We start from the raw sequence: 16,108 nt of genomic DNA, 5'->3' as shown, positions 1-16,108 counted from the left end.
AAAAACAAAAAAACCTCATAACGAAGCCCAGGAGCTGATGGCTTCACTGGTGAATTCTACCACTTAAAGAACTTCTACCACCTCTTCTCAAACTCTTCCAAGAACTGAGCAGAAGGCAACACTTCCAAACTCATTCTATGAGGCATTACTTGATACCAAAGCCAGGCAAGGACACTACAGACCAAAAAAGAAAACTGCAGACCAATCCCTTATGATGCAAAAATTGATGCTAAAATCCTCAACAAAATACTAGCAAAAAGTTATTGTTTAATGGGTATACAGCTTCTGCTGGGAACAATGAAAAAGCTTTGGAAGCAAGGGCTGTGCGCAGTGGCTCACGCCTGTAATCCCAGCACTTTGTGAGGCCAAGGCGGGCTGATCACCTTTGAGGCCAGCCTGGCTAACATGGTGAAACCCCCTCTCTACTACAAGGACAAAAATAGGCCAGGCTTGGTGGCAGGCGCCTGTAATCCCAGCTACCTGGGAGGCTGAAGCACAAGAATATCTTGAACCCAGGAAGCGGAGGTTGCAGTGAGCCGAGATTGCGCCACTGCACTCCAGCACCAGCAACAATGCAAGACTCCGTTGTTGTTGTTTTTTTTTTTTAAAAAAAGGCAGCAGGAACTTCCTAACACCAAAGGCAGGACACCAGGGCAGTCACAGCTGCCCCAAAAGGCCGTCCTGCCCTCTCTCTGCGCAATCGTAGAGCACCAGATTACCGTGGGATTCCGGAACGGGGCTGGGCTCACAACTCGTACTCAGGCTGAAGGGCTACACAGCCCCCATCAGGGGCTGCGAGCTTGTCGGCAGAAAGGACCATGCAGCATGATTAGCAACAGGGGTCAGTGGGTTAGTTCTGCTTCTTTGGTTTTAAGTTCTTAGTTTTAAGAACAAGTAGAAGCCAAACCTGTCATTCTCTCTCAAATCTACATGTTTCTCCAGAGCCCGGACGACGTCTTCCAGATGTAGAAGTTTGGTTTCCATGTCATCCTTCTCTCTTTCCAGCGCTGTTTTGGTCTCTCCCTCTTCCGGGGCGGCAAGCTGCTCCTGCCTGGAAGCCCGTGGGTCCGCGAGCTGGAGGTGGGATGGCAAGGACCCTCTCCTGGCGACCTCCACGCCGTGCTCCTGGCACGCAGACTCCAGGGCGCCCTCGGCCCAGGCCTGCTCCTCCGAGGCCTGCCCCTGGGTGCCCCTGCTCCAGCTTCGCGCTCGCTCTTCCTGAATGGACTGTGGCTTCTCAGCCTGTCCCCTGCACGAAGCGGCCGGGCTCAGGGGTGACTCCCACATCCGTGGCTGGGTTTGCGAGGCGTCCCCCTCTGTTCCCAGCAGAGGCAGCTCCCGGGGTCCAGGCTGCTCCAGCCCCACGGGCACACCAAAAAGCTCTAGCTCCTCTGGGACAGTTCCCCCATCCACCCCACAGGGCTGTACATGTGACCACCTCTCTGAAGGCCCGTGGGATGCCGGGGCAGGGGCGGGGGTTGGCCTCTTCGTGGCTTCTGTGTCCTGGGCTTGCCTGCAGCGAGACCCGGCTTCTGCCGCCTCCTCTGACTCTCCGCCATCGCCTGGGGTCAGCCAGGCCAGTGGCCGCTCCCCATAGCCCGGGCTCAGTGGCAGGAGGCCACGTGCCCCCTCCCGGCCACTTCCTGCCACCAGCCCTTCTTTTGGCAGGGCCCCCAGCATCTCTGCTTCCCGGGAGAGCCCGTCCACTCGCTTCCCACCGGCAAGCTCCAACTCCTCCTCGAGGGCCAACGATGCGCACATCTGGGCGCCCTTCTCGCTCGCACACTCCAAGTTCAGTGCACTCTCCAAGTTCAGCTGCTCCGACCTTCGGCTCCCGCGTGGCAGGGGTCCCTGCAGCGGCTCCTCCAGCTCCAAGGTCAGGTCTCTGCGAGCGGGCAGGGCTCTCAGCCCCAACAGCTCTCCGCTCAGCTCCGCCTGGGCCTCTCTCCTGCAGAAATAGAATCCTCACACACCACAGCCCTGCCTCCCCCAGCCCCTCTCTCGGGTTTGAAAAGTCTGCCCAGCTGTTTCAATGGCTGCGACCTCCTCCCTCTGTGGCTGGCTTTCTTTATCCCTCCTCGCCTCCCTCAGCCCCAGCTTCAACCTATACCCTGGGCCCTACTTAAGAGTCCACAAGAGGATCTGCCCCACGGGGCGAGGTTCTGCACGCGGAAGCCCAAGCACGAACCCTTTCCATGTGGAGTGTTCATATGGAAGATGGCCGCCACCAAGCAGGACCCGGTTGCAGCCCCTCGGCCATGCAGGTCGCGTTCTAAGCCCTCACAAGCTCCCAACTGGACAGGGCAAACATAGGACATGGCCCACACTGCAGTGGGTTCTACAGGATCGCGCTGGAGACCCAGAGCCAAAACTGTCCCCTAAATCCCCAAAGCTGCTGGACCTTGGGACCTCCGGCGGCCCGCAGGAGAGTCCAGTGGAAGTGAAGTGAGGGCCTGCAAGACTACAGCACCGGGAGGGGTATGTGGTCCATGCCTGGCCAGGGCAGGGGAGCAAGGAAGTAGTCAGAAGGGGCTCCACCTCTAAGCATTGGCAGATCGGGAGTCCTGCAGAGTGGGGACAGCAGCTCCCCAGGAGCAGGCTGCCAGAGACAGCTAGGGGTGGGGGTCAGGTGCACAACGGCCTGGATGCTGAGAGGAGGGGGGCTGCTCGTGCCTGCCCCCCTGTCCCCATTGGGGTCAGCAGGGACTGTGACCCAGTCTCTTACCACACGCTCTTGGCTTTAAGGGGAAATAGCTGAAAGCCTGGGGAGGCACAGGATGGAAAGATGACTTTTTTTTTTTTGAGACAAGAGTCTCACTTTGTGGCCCAGGCTGGAGTGCAATGGCGAGATCTCAGCTCACTGCAACCTCCGCCTCCCAAATTCAAGTGATTCTCCTGCTTCAGCCTCCCGAGTAGCTGAGATTACAGGCGCCTGCTACCATGCTCAGCTAATTTTTTGTGTTTTTAGTAGAGACAGGGTTTCACCACGTTGGCCAGGCTGGTCTTGAACTCCTGAGCTCAAGCGATTTACCCGCTTTGGCCTCCCAAAGTGCTAGGATTACAGGTGTGAGCCCCTGTGTCCGGCCGGAAAGATGACTTTCTGTCTGTCAGGCTGGGGGTGGCCCGGTCAGTGTGGTGGGAGGGCCCATCCTCTTCTAAGCCGGGGCCAGTGCTCTCCACAGGACAGTGGGTGCCAGCTGAGCAGCAGCCTGTGTGCGATGACCAGGCACTTCCTCTCCTACCTCACATGCCCCCAACAAGAACAGACGTGGTCACTTCACATGTAGCCCACACCAGAACACACAGAACACCAGTGCAGGCTTTCCGTAAGCCTTCTCTCTCGCTTGCACACCTGAGCCTTTTTGGGACTCTCACTAACCCCAGCTGGCCATCTTTCCCATTGTTCAGGGCTTCAGGCCTTTTCCCATTTCCCCACATGCTACCCTGCCTGGCCCTGGAGAAGTGGGCAGCTCTGAGCAAGGGAGGTGATGCTCCTGCCAGGCACGGCTGAGGCAGAGGGTACAGAGCACTGGGCCGTTTCTACACAGTGAACGGCTTCACGGCCCATGCTCCAATGTATATTTTAAATTTAGAGCCAGAATCCTCGTGCCAGGACCTGTTCTTTTGGCACTCACCCATCTGCCCAGAGGAAAACCACCCAGTCAGGAGGCACAGCAATTCTGAGTTGTTTCCTAAGTCTAATTTCAACTTTTGGTTCTTGGCAAGAAACCCCAGACTTGAAATCTCGAAAGAAGCCAGCCGGACCTGATCTGCCGCAGGTGGCTCTGATGCCGCAGGGCCAGGCCACACAGTGCCTGGGTGCAGCAGGGCGCCAGGCCCATCCGCTCAGGCTCGGGGTCGTGGGCTGTGTCCTGCAGCTGCTCCTGCAGGCCCCAGATGACCTCCTGAGACTTCTTGTGGAGCTCCTCCAGGTCAGCCTTCTGACCCTCCAGCACGCTGACCTCACGCCTGCGAGCCTGCTCCATGTCCTTCCTCTCCTTCTCAAAGTTCCTTTTCAGTGCCGCAATTTCCCTTTCGTAGTGATTTACCTAAAACGAGAAACAGGAGCCCCATGGACCAGGAGGCCCTAAAAATGATCTGGCTGCTGACACAACACAGAAACACGAAGCCGCCTGGCACAATGTGCAAAGACCGGCATCCTGGCCCGCTGAGGTGCCAGGGTGTGCTGAAGGGGACAGGGACATGAATGCTGGTGGTGCTCCCCAGGGCCTAGTGAGGTGTGAGTCACCTATTCCCCCTGAGGCAGGGCGGCAGGCAGGGACAGGAAGCTCAGGGCTCACTAGAGTATCCGGCCAAGCACTGCAAGGGACGCAGAGGGTGACTCTGAACAGTGTGGAGACCCTCAGTGGAAGGAATACCATCCAACCATGTGTGGGCAGGGCTCATCGGAGCTTCCAGTTAATCCTTCAGGGATCCCCAGGGCATGGCCGCAGGCAGCTCCACCTAGCTGCCACTCAGACGGAGGAACTGGACACATGACAAGTCGTGGACACTGTCCCTCAAAAGCCACCACAGTCTAGGAACAGAACAGGGCTAAGTTCATCCTGACAGCTTCATCCAGGATGGCCCTGGCCTCAAAGCCACTGAGCTACCTAGGGGGCAAATGCCAGGTCGCTCAGGCTGGGAGCACAGCCAGTAACTGATTCCCACCCGCAGACCGGCAAGGAGGGCTGGCCACGGCGCTGCCTCAAGTGTCCCCTTGTGACACTCCAGAGCATCACACCATTCCCTTCCCATCAGTTATCCTATGTCCTGTGTCCTTCCAAAGAGGGTTCGGGCAGCATGTCAGTTTTATTTGCATTTCCCTACAAACTTACCTCCTGACAGGGGCTCACAATGAGACAAAGGATTCCGGGGCAGACACACGTGGAAATGTCAGTGTGGCCAAGTAAAGCTGCCCAACACACAGCAGCTGCTCCCAAGGGCCCCACAGCCCCACAGCCCCACGCTCACCTTGGTCTCCAGCTGGGTCCTGAGGTCTTCGTAATGCTCCTTCACCTGCTCCATCATCAGCTCCGTTTCTATACTCACTGGAACAGAATTACCCAGGAATGAAATGCCTGCAAACAAGAGGACACTTCCGTTTGTCACACTGAGGATGCCATGGGGGCCCCTTCTAAACCTTCCAATCTGATATTTGGGCAGCATCCATGAGGGGCAGGCGGTGCTGGCCGTGAGGATGACACTGCGTCCTGAAAGTCAGCACTCCTCAGTACGCAGCATTCCGTTATTTACCACAACACTCAGAGATGAGAATAGGTAGCTCCCCACATCATTCACAGGAGCCCCTTCAGTCTCTAAAATACACTGCGCTGTGGTACATTTACTGCACCCTAAATCTTGTTTGCTGAAGATGTCAGGGTCACGGAGGAAATGGAAGGATGGAGTGGGCTATGGCACAGCAGATCCCCGGTGGTGCAGGGCTTTAGATGATGTGCAGATGACCAGAGCGCTGTGCACGGAGATTATCTATCTATTTAGATAACCTTTTCTTGGTGGCCCTATGTTATTATTTAATCACACAAATGATGCCAGGTTCTGAGAGGCAAGTCTGGCACACTAACCCCTGCTGGAATTAGCGCTCTGAGGCTGATGGGCAGGGAGGTGTGATGGCCAGCGGCGTCCAGGTGGGACATCAATGGGGCTACGGACCCACAGTCACCACTCTGGGTGCAGGCAATCCTGGATATGTGTGTTTCCGGGATGGGTGGCCGGCAGGGTCTTGCTCCTCCCTGCAGCTTCCTGAGAGTCTGCCAGCTGTCGGGGCTGCGCCTTGGGAGCCTGACTCCAATCCAGGAGCCAGCAAAGGAGGGGGTGCCTTAGGGGTCCCAGGAGGTCGGTCTCACATGCACAAAAGCCCCCACTAGGCTCCCCTAGGAGGTTCCCATATTGCCCATTTTTTAAATTTTATTGAGTAAACAGTTTCAGGGCAAAAGGAGAACTCTGAAGTTCTCCCAGGGTTACAGATGGCAGCAAAATCTCTGAGGGGCTGAGGTTGCCATGACGGGGGAGCGAGGGAAGCAGCTGGGACTGCTGGGTCCCCATGGGCTCCTGTCATAGCAGTGGACACGGAGCCACGTGCATTGAATGCTGCTATTGGGTGGGCAGAGGCCACCCCATCCTCCAAAAGGAGCACTGCAGACCTCAAGGGCGGCTGCAGCACCTGGACCCCCATTCTCTCTGCAGAGGAGCCAGAGACACTTCGATGTGGGTTCTGGGGCCTCTGGGTCTGTGGAGTTTGTCCCAATCCCATTGGCTGGGAGCACAGGGGCACTCGGTCAGGTGGGGCCGCTCCCCTTGGTGCCTGGTGCCTCCCTGCCTCCCTCAGACTTGGGGGGTGGCGCCAGCTACCACATCACACAGAAGCAGCAAGGGCAAGCCTGACAGCCTCCGTCTGAATAGGCCTGAGTACTGGGAGGCCCCAGCACATTCACCGGGATTTAGCTCTTCAGTCTCAGCAAATACCATGTCACTGAAACAACTCTCAGATGTGGGAAGAGGCTGGGCCAGACCTGGGGCTGCCCAACCTCAGCCTCCCTTCCTCCTCCCTCTCCAGGTGACCTTCCGTGTTGCAAGGTCACCCTGTGGCATCACTGGATCCTCCTTGGAAAGACCCTGCAGAGCAGACCACCTCCCTTCAGGTCACAGCAACATCATCATCTTCATCATCTCCACTCTTTCCTGGCTCTGGGCCTTGGTGTCAACAGCAGGCCTTGGGTCACCCCCTTCCAGGGACGGGCTCCTACCTGCTGGGCCAAGTCCAGAGAGCTGCCGTCTGCACCCACCTGGGCTCCATGAGGGGCTGTGCTGGTTCTTGGGCAGCCGCGCCCACAGGCCTTCCAGCTCAGCTTGCAGCTCATCGTTGCGGTCCTGCAGGTCCTGCGGGGACAGAGCCAGACACCTCCTCTAGCAGCTGCAGCTATTCAGCCCAGTGAGATGGCTGAGCTGGCCTCCAGGAGGGTCCCCTGCAGGTGAGGTGCACTGTGAGGTGACAGCCTGTTGCTTCCTAGCTTCCAGCAGGAAACCATCTGGATTTTAAGTTGCTAACGACATGGTGAGACAAGCCAAAACAAAGGTCCTTTCTTGACTTTCTCTGCCCTACATCACTTTTTAAAACTTCTATTTTTACTTTATTTATTTAGAGACAGAATCTTGCTCTGTTCCTCAGGCTGGAGTGCACTGGTGCAATCTCAGCTCACTTCAGCCTCTTCCTACCAGGTTCAAGTGATTCTCCTGCCTCAGCCTCCCAAGTAGCTGGGATTACAGGTGTGCGCCACTACGCCAGGTTAATTAATTTATTTATTTTTGTGTTTTTAGTAGAGATAGGGTTTCACCATGTTGGTCAGGTTGGTCTCAAACTCCTGGTCTCAAGCGATATGCCCGCCTCAGCCTCCCAAAGTGCTGGGATTACAGGCGTAAGCCACCATGCCCGGCCCTTACATCACTTTCTATCACTGGATATATGGGAGGTACCCAAAGAAAAAAGCAAGGCGGCTACTGGGGAGAAATGTAGAAAATGCAGAGTACGGCTGGGCATGGTGGCTCACATCTATAATCCCAGCACTTTGGGAGGCTGAGGTCGGCAGATCATGAGGTCAAGAGATCGAGACCATCCTGGCCAACATGGCGAAACCCCGATCTCTACTAAAAATACAAAAATTAGCCAGGCGTGGTGGCGGGTGCCTGTAGTCCCAGCTGCTCGGGAGGCTGAGGCAGGAGAATTGCTTTAACCCGGGAGGCATAGGTTGCAGTGAGCCGAGATTGTGCCACTGCACTCCAGCCTGGTGACAGAGTGAGACTCTGTCTCAAAAAAAAGAGAAAAGAAAATGCAGAGTACTGTCACCACCAGAAGCTACAGTCTTTGTTGGAACCGCAGTGGTGCTGCAGTGTGCATGTTGCATGTCAGGCAGTGCCCTGGGTAAGGGTAGGATTCCTTCCTCAGTGGCTGCTGAATTTGCAAAGGGTTCTGCAGCTTTAACCACCAAAGAAGAAACCATTTGCTTCAGATCATATGCCGCAAAGCAGAGAAGAACATGTCAGAAAGAAAGGATGATGTTGTTAAGCAGACACTGGAGCAAGTGGAGGCCGCGTGGGCGACGGGAAGGCTAGGACACCGTGGCAGCATGATGCTAAATCCAGGGAAAATTCTGATGAAGGCAGGATATTTGCACGGTCTTAGAGTGTCTCTCCGCTGACTGTGTATTATTAATAGTTGCAGAAAAAATGGTGATTACAGAGCAGGGAAACCAGGTGACACCTCGGTTGAGAGATCAGAAGCAACACCAGCGAGCGGGGCACATCACCACCCACGTGCTGTGCCAGTCGAAGACGCACAGCCTCAGGGCTGTGAACAGGAAACATCAGAAACGCACAAAATGAGAACGTTGCTATGAAAAAGCGAGGAGGACAACATTCTTCAAAAATATCAATGTCATAAAGACAAAGAAAGGAAATGAGTCAGAGTAAAGGACATTAAAGAAACCACCTGGCCCTGGGTGGACGCACTGAGGGAAGCGGAACGCGGCCAGCAGGTAATATGTTGCTTCGATGGCAGTTCATGAAGCTAGCAAGCATGCCTCAGTCATGGAGAAAATATTCAGTCGGGTGTTGGAAAACTTACTCTCCAGGAAATAAAAGCCCTCACTTGTGGCTTTTACAAATTTCTGTGGTTTAAAGCCTGTGTCAATTTGAAGCCTACCAAAGGCTTAATAAGCAACCTGCAAATCCTTGAACTCTGCATGATCATCTGTAGCATCAGGAAGCTGCACAGCACTGCCAGCAGAACAGGAGGAAGCGTTTCTTTTTTTTTTTTTTTTTGAGATGGAGTCCTGCTCTGTCGCCCAGGCTGGAGTGCAGTGGCACGATCTTGGCTCACTGCAAGCTCCGTCTCCCGGGTTCACGCCATTCTCCTGCCTCAGCCTCCCGAGTAGCTGGGACTACAGGCGCCCACCGCCACGCCCGGCTAGTTTTTGTATTTTTAGTAGAGACGGGGTTTCACCATGTTAGCCAGGCTGGTCTCGATCTCCTGACCTCGTGATCCACCCGCCTCAGCCTCCCAAAGTGCTGGGATTACAGGCATGAGCCACCGCGCCTGGCAGAGGAAGCGTTTCTTAGGAAGTGCACACAAGCCCTGGGCCGTGAAGGGTCAGGATGTGCGTATCTGACCCTCGGATGCTAAATCACGATGTTTAGTATCTTTATGGGTACTTATACACTTTTTTCTTATTAGGTAACGTATTCATATTCGGAGAGAGTTTTCATATATTCTGGATCCAAGTCTTTTATCAGATAAATACATAATTCACAAACATTTACTCCCATTTGTGTCTTTTGATCAATGGGTCTTAATTTTTATTAAATCAAACATTATTATTGTAAAAATCTATTATGAACTAGGCTTTAGAAGGTATAGTAAATAAAACTTGGATGTTGTGAAGATCACAGCGTTTTCTCCTTTTCTCAGTGGATTCTCCAGTGTTTTGTCCAGGGCCAGGTGCTGCCTTCAGTTGTCCTGTTCCTTTAACGTCCTTGACTCTGAAACATTCCCACAGCCTTTGTCTTTTATGACATTGATAATTTTGAAGAACACTGTTCTTCCTGCCCATTTTTCATAGAAATGGTCTCATGTTGGGGTTTGCTGATGTTTCCTTTGGATTACTTGAGGCTGTGGTTCAGAAATAACGATGTCTACATGTTCACACCCACACCAACAAGCCAGTGAGCAGGTATGCGAAGGCAGAGCCAACGGGGTGAAGTGTGAACAGGTGCATGTGGGTAAAAGGTACACAGACAGGTGTTCTGTGCACTAGTTTTGTTTGTAACTATGAAAGTTTGAAATTGTTTTCATATAAAAAGTTTTTAAATGTTCTAAATGTTAGTTTGAAACAGACAAAAAATATCCAAAAAAAGGAAAGGGGAAATATCTGAATAAATAGGTTAGCATTTAAATATAAAATATCTCTGCTGTTTCAAAAAATAAAATTGAAAGAACCCCAGATGAAAAGAATAGCATGTCTTTAAGTAACAGAATCACGTTAAAGAAAGAAGAGTTTTACATTTGAAAAATCCAGGGCACTAAAGGAACCTATTAATGGCAGGTTATCTCTAGGTTCTGAGTCTGCTCCAGCAGCTACAAGAGGAGGAAGCCGGCAGCCCACATGCAGCTGCAGTCCTAGCAGCGCACTGTCTAGACCCCATCCGCACGGCAGGCCCCACCCACCCCACACACACCAGTCGAGGCAGAGGGAAGGTGACGCCGCTCACCACACACAGGATTCTCAAAAGGAGAATGAGACGTGCAGGGAATGATGGTAGGGTGCCCAGATGGAGGCAAACCACAGACAGGAAGGGGGAAGCACAGCCACTGAGAACGCAAGCTCGGGCTCACCTCGATCCTCTGGGGTTGCAAAGCAACGTGCGGCAGGACAAAGTCAGGGTCACTTTACATGGGAGGGAGATCATTCACAGTGAATCGAGAACAGACCCTTAAAATCGAACAACAATGCTTTATCTGGTTCTCTGACTATAGGGCAGCCCATGACTTACCAGCTTCACAGACATATTTTCTCCATAATACCTGCTCAAATTTCAAATTTCACATCGATTGCTCACTTAACAATGACCATCACAGTATCCCCAGAAACAATCACAGATTTTCAGCATGGGGTGATGTGGCCTTAAGATTCACACATGGAAAGAATGAGCTGTAACTAAAACCAGTTGTGCTGTGGCATCACCACCCAAGGTAACTTACAGATCACCGGGTAAAATTAAGTCAGTTTCAGATCATCACCTGTTCATATAGTTATAAACTATGGTTGCCCAACTTGAAAATTTTTATTAAAATTATTATTAAAGCTAACTTGCAGGAGAAATGAATGAGTGAAGAGTAAGCAAGCTCTACTGATACCTTCAGATATTTTTCTCATTTTTGCTGGGTGGGGGGAGCGGATTATACAGGGTCTTAAATGGCTGTTATTTGTGGAGGCAGGTGACTTATCTCTGTTCACCTGGCAATGCCACCTGGAGAGAATTCCATGCCTAAAATCATCCGCTTCCATGTTATTTTCAAGCCTATACAGGGTTCTGTTAGAACAACAGTCGTAACATGCCCAGCCATTCCTGATGCTGAGCGCTTGGCTGGGTTCAGTGCCTACTGTTATAACTCGTTTGGACCTAACCCTCTGTATGCCAGGATGTAAGAGGGGCAGCTGGGTCAACGACTGGGGTTTTGATGGTGAAAAAAATGTTTCTGTGTAAGTTTTGCATAAATTAACTTTTGGCAAATTAAAACCTAACAAGGAGCTGCCTATGAAAGAACCATGTGGTGAATGACTAGAGATAAGGTAACTTTTCTGTATTGTTAATAATCAACCTAACTCAACTCTAGTTTGTTTTCTTCTACACAGAATTTTCTTCAAGAGGATGGGTCCTGTGGGGTGAGACCCACGGGGAGCTGCCTGGGCTAGCCATCGGCTCGTCTGCGAGGCGGCCTTCAAGGCACTGGAACCGGGCTTTCCTCACAGAACCATTCTTGCAGATCTAGGGAAACACCTGAGCTTTAAAACATTCCACGGTCTCTGCATGCTCAGGTGAGCAGGGAGGGGAAGAAATGGAGGCTTTGGAATGCCCCAGAACCTGGCAGCTTGCATTCAAAATGTGCCAAGGAGGGTGGTGGTCCAACTGCAGGCTCTGAACCTGAACAATCAGTCACTCTGTGTCTGACAGAACCAGAAACACAGGCTGTGAGGGTGGACGTCCAGGCCTCCCAGCAGCCCACACGTGACCCAGCGGGGCAGATGAATGTGTGGCACGTTGAGGTGTGAAGTGACTTCTTTGCGCTCATTCTCTTTTTTTGGAGGGGGGGGAGGAGTCGCTCTGCCGCCCAGGCTGGAGTGCAGTGGCGCGATCTTGGCTCACTGCAGTCTCCGCCTCTTGGGTTCGAGTAATTCTCCTGCCTCAGCCTCCTGAGTAGCTGGGACTACAGGCATGCACCACCACACCTAGCTAATTTTTGTATTTTTAGTAGAGATGGGGTTTCACCATCTTGGCCAGGCTGGTCTTGAACTCCTGACCTTGTGAGCCACCGCTTCCGGCCTCCTTGTGCTCATTCTCTTTCGGGGCACATGGCAGTTCCAGATGCTCTGCGTCATGTGATCACGAGGGACTGATGCAGCAGCAGGTTTGAGCATCCCGTCCTCTGTTGGGCTGGCCAGTGAGGAGGCTGGCAAGAATGCAACACCACAGCACATGCCTGGCTAGTTTGTCTTTCTTTTGGAAAACAGCTATGTTCCCCAAAATAGGCTATTTATGCTAACCTATTATTACATTACTATTCTTAAATAAATTAATAAATTTAAAAAATTTCCACTTTAATTTTTACCATGGTAAATGTTAAATTTAATCCACATAACCTACATCAACAAAAGCTGTTTGGGGTCCTTGAGAACATTAAGGGTGTACGCGGGTCCTCCTGGGTTTAAGATTCATTCACCGCGTCCACTGCACCCTGCACTCCTGTGTCTCCAACTGACAAACGGACACGCGTGGCAGGTTTGGCCCAGGAAAGCTAAACATGAACAACAGAAGACGACAATGCCCTGCATGGTGCCTGGACACACAGAGGTGGCCTTCAGGATAGGTGGCAATGAGAACCAGGGAACCCTAAGTCTAGGAGTGTGGCAAGGCCATGGTCGAGAACGGCCGCAAGCAGAGGCTCTCCCTGGAGCAGACACTCCTGCGTTCCTGTGAACCACCTGCGTGTGGAGACCCAGAGCCTGGACATGAGACTATAAGGCAGACAGAGCGGGGCACGTACCCGGCACTTGAGCTCGTATTCCTTCAGGACTGCTGCGAACCGCTCCTCCTGGGCCAGGAGCTCTGCACTCTGTGGCTCCAGCTGAAAGTCAGACACGCAGGAAGTCACAGGTGGGCCTCGGACAGAGGGGGGACCTGCTTCTCCAGCCCCTGGGCTCCAAGAACCTGCCCAGCTTCCGCCAACACCAGGCGCTGCATCTCCAGGTACAGCAGCCATCCCCCCTCCTTCTCCCTACTCCCCCGTCTAGAAGGTCACAAGGCAGAAGGATTTTCCAGATTTATCTAAGGTGGCCACACTCATCCCTGGAGCCCAGACCCTGGCCCTGGGCAGCCCCTCTCCCCGTCCTCCTCCCGAGGTGACAGCCAGGGAGGGCCCTGCTCTCCCTCCATGCCCCCCACCACTGAAGCTGTCGCTAGTGAGCAGTTGTGCTGTGCGGGCAGACAGCCCCCCACATCGTCACGCAGAGGAAGCAGAGGGAAGGCCTCACGCTGACTTTCTCTTCATTCAAAATTTTAGGAGAATAACCGAATTCCGTTACCTGCTGCATCTCTCCCCCGCCACCCCCGCCACCCCCGCCACCCCCACTCTGCCCAGCAGGCCCTTCCCTCTGGAGGCGCACTGTCAGCAAAGGGACGCGCCTTGTCCTTCAGCACAAACTCCAGGTCCTTCTGCAGCTTCAGGGCCAGCCTCTCTGAATCTGAAAGCTTTTCTGCCACTTCCACAATCTCCTTCTGTAGGCGACTGTTTTCCTAGGAGACACAGGCCAGTGGCTCGTCAGGCTCCTGCAGGACGGAGGGGATGTGTGCAGGATGTAGGTGAGAGGCTTGCTCCCCACAACACTGGGCATCAGGAAAGAACCCCCACCCGCCGCTCTCGAGGCAGCTGGTGCTGTGCAGGCGGCTGTGCCGGGGATGGCCCCCAGCCTCCCAGGACAGACCCCAGAGCCCACCCAGACTGTGGCTACCCCATTGTCTTCACTTCTCTTGTCCCCTCCCTTACTCTGTGCTCAGAAAGGCCATGAGTCATACAAGAAAGGGTGGGGAGCCGGGTGCGGTGGCTCACGCCTGTAATCCCAGCACTTTGGGAGGCCGAGGCGGGCGGATCACAAGGTCAGGAAATCAAGACCATCCTGGCTAACACGGTGAAACCCCGACTCTACTGAAAATACAAAAAATTAGCCAGGCATGGTGGCGGGAGCCTGTAGTCCCTGCTACTCAGGAGGCTGAGGCAGGAGAATGGTGTGAACCTGGGAGGCGGAACTTGCAGTGAGTGGAGATCGTGCCACTGCGCTCTAGCCTGGGCGACAGAGCGAGACTCCATCTCAAAAAAAAAAAAAAAAAAAAAAAGAAAGGGTGGGGAATACAAAAGCATTGCAAAAGTATTACAGAAAAGGCATCCTTTCAGAGCCATACCTAAACCATCGATCTGATATTGCACCAGGACAGCTCAGACGGCCATCACTGGGGGAGGAGGCAGCATCTGCAGACGGTGGGGGACTGTGGTGAGAAGGGTGGAGAGCAAGGCTGTTTGGGGGCTCAGGCTGCTCAGTCCCTCCTTCCGGGAGGTGGGGCAGGTGTGGGGAGTTAGGAGAGGAGGACACAGGTGGGAGCAGAGCAGGAACCAGCACAGGAAGGGCCAGCACCTCTGTCCCACTGCAATGCCTCACTGGAGTCAACGTCCGGCGACAGGTGTGAGACACTCACCAAAGCCCATCAAACCCTATCAGCTCCAGGCCACAAACCCAGCCTCAGGCAGGCTGGGCTTTAGGTTCTGGTCGCTTTGCTGCCCCCACAGGTGTTCCTGGTTTCTGGGGTTGAAGCACTGCTGGCTGCACGTGCTGGTCCTCCCTGACCTCAGGTCCACCTGGCCCAGGGCAGAGAGTGGGAGTGGCGGGGAAGGAAGGGCAACGTCCTGCTGGCAAGCCAGGACCCCTTCTGCTCTGCAGCGTGTGGGACACCTCCTCACTGTGGCAGGTGCTCCCTCAGGCCCTGCCCTGAAACATAAGCTTGAGGGCACTGGCAGGTGTGATCTGGATCCTCAGCCAGGATGACGTGGGTATGGGGAACGCTCAGGCTCCCCCCAGATTCTTGGATACCCTGGGGACGCCCCTACCTTCAGGGCCAGGGTCAGCTTCTCCCGGAGGCCAGCCTCCTCAGCCTGCAGGCGCCCCACGTCCCACTCTAGCGCGGCCCTCTGCCTGTGGGCCTGCTCCCAGAACAGCTCTCGCTCTGCCTCCACCTCAGACCGCAGGAGGCTCAGCCTTTCCCGGTACCCCTGCTCCAGGTGCCTGTAACATGTCACACATCACACGTCAGACATGTCATCTCAGGGCCACCCAGGCCCACGTCACCACCTTCCTAGCCTCCTCCCTCTCAGAAACGCCCCTGTCCTCAGCACGTGCAGGGCCGTCCTGCCTTGGCTGAGCTGCCCATGCTGGGAGGCAAATCTGAGGGTTGGTGCTCCTCCCTCATGGGCTGGTGGAGGTGACCCCAGACAAGGGGATCTGGTGGGTCACATGGCAAATGCAACCAGCTGCCCCCTCACAGTGAGGAGCACAGCTCCCTGGGCTGAGTCCCAAGGTGGCCCCTCCACCCGGTGTGCATGGCAGGCAACAGCCCTTTAAAGACTTTTGATACCAAATGCACATGAAAATCGCCTCCCTCCCAAAGAGGGAGGCAGCATGAAACCCATGGGCAGTGAATTCCCAAAGCAATCTGAGGAAGAGGTGGGGGGTACTTTTTTCTCAGATGCTACATTCATCTTTTGCAATAACCACTTCCATTAGCAGGAAAAACAGTGTTCAACGCTCAGTCTCATCTCTGAAACAGCAGCTTCACAGGAATTCTCAGACCACGTCTACCGAGACTGAAGACCAGTGAGGCTCCGATTCTGCAGAAGCCTGGTGATGCCCATAACCAAGTCCGAGACACCTGGGCCCCAGAGCCCGGGCTTTTAATCTTGGCTCAGAACTTTAAAGAAACAACACTCTAAAGGGAAGAGTATGAAGGAAGTACAATAATCTGAGTAATATAATACGCCACAAATCTTTTGGGGTAGTGTTAAAGCTACATCAGCCTACTCTTTAAAAACTTTTGAAATATACAAAAATGGGGAAATGGTCAAATAAATTACAGCAGATCCACACAAAGATCCATGTGAGATGCTCTGTGGCCATCAGAAAAGCATATACAACATGATATCTTTTTTTTTTTTTTTTTTTTGAGACGGAGTCTCACTCTGTCGCCCAGGCTGGAGTGCAGTGGCGCAATT

The 16,108-nt window shown here is 53.6% G+C and overlaps 1 protein-coding gene across 41 annotated transcripts in view; it reads right to left on the bottom strand.

Moving 5' to 3' along the window:
- The window catches only part of NINL (ninein like), a 136,312-nt gene that overhangs the window by 21,682 nt on the left and 98,522 nt on the right, over window positions 1–16,108 (bottom strand). For 26 of the 41 annotated variants that reach the window (XR_013399701.1, XM_077951052.1, XM_015149635.3 and 23 more), the window contains 7 exons: window positions 14,951–15,125; window positions 13,477–13,587; window positions 12,839–12,919; window positions 6,768–6,900; window positions 4,975–5,081; window positions 3,766–4,049; window positions 908–1,948 (listed from right to left, as the gene is read on the bottom strand). Coding sequence is in view for 40 of the 41 variants with exons in the window: in XM_077951052.1 (XP_077807178.1) it covers window positions 908–1,948; window positions 3,766–4,049; window positions 4,975–5,081; window positions 6,768–6,900; window positions 12,839–12,919; window positions 13,477–13,587; window positions 14,951–15,125 (1,932 nt within the window). In the remaining variant the exon portion in view is untranslated. The remainder of the gene's footprint in view (window positions 1–907; window positions 1,949–3,765; window positions 4,050–4,974; window positions 5,082–6,767; window positions 6,901–12,838; window positions 12,920–13,476; window positions 13,588–14,950; window positions 15,126–16,108) is intronic. The other 15 variants (XM_077951062.1, XM_077951063.1, XM_077951050.1 and 12 more) reach the window with 5 other exon arrangements.

Source organism: Macaca mulatta, chromosome 10 (assembly GCF_049350105.2).
Source record: "Macaca mulatta isolate MMU2019108-1 chromosome 10, T2T-MMU8v2.0, whole genome shotgun sequence".
Lineage (NCBI taxonomy): Eukaryota > Metazoa > Chordata > Mammalia > Primates > Cercopithecidae > Macaca > Macaca mulatta.
The sequence above is the reverse complement of the archived record's forward strand: the minus strand, read 5'-3'. Positions and strand labels throughout refer to the sequence as shown.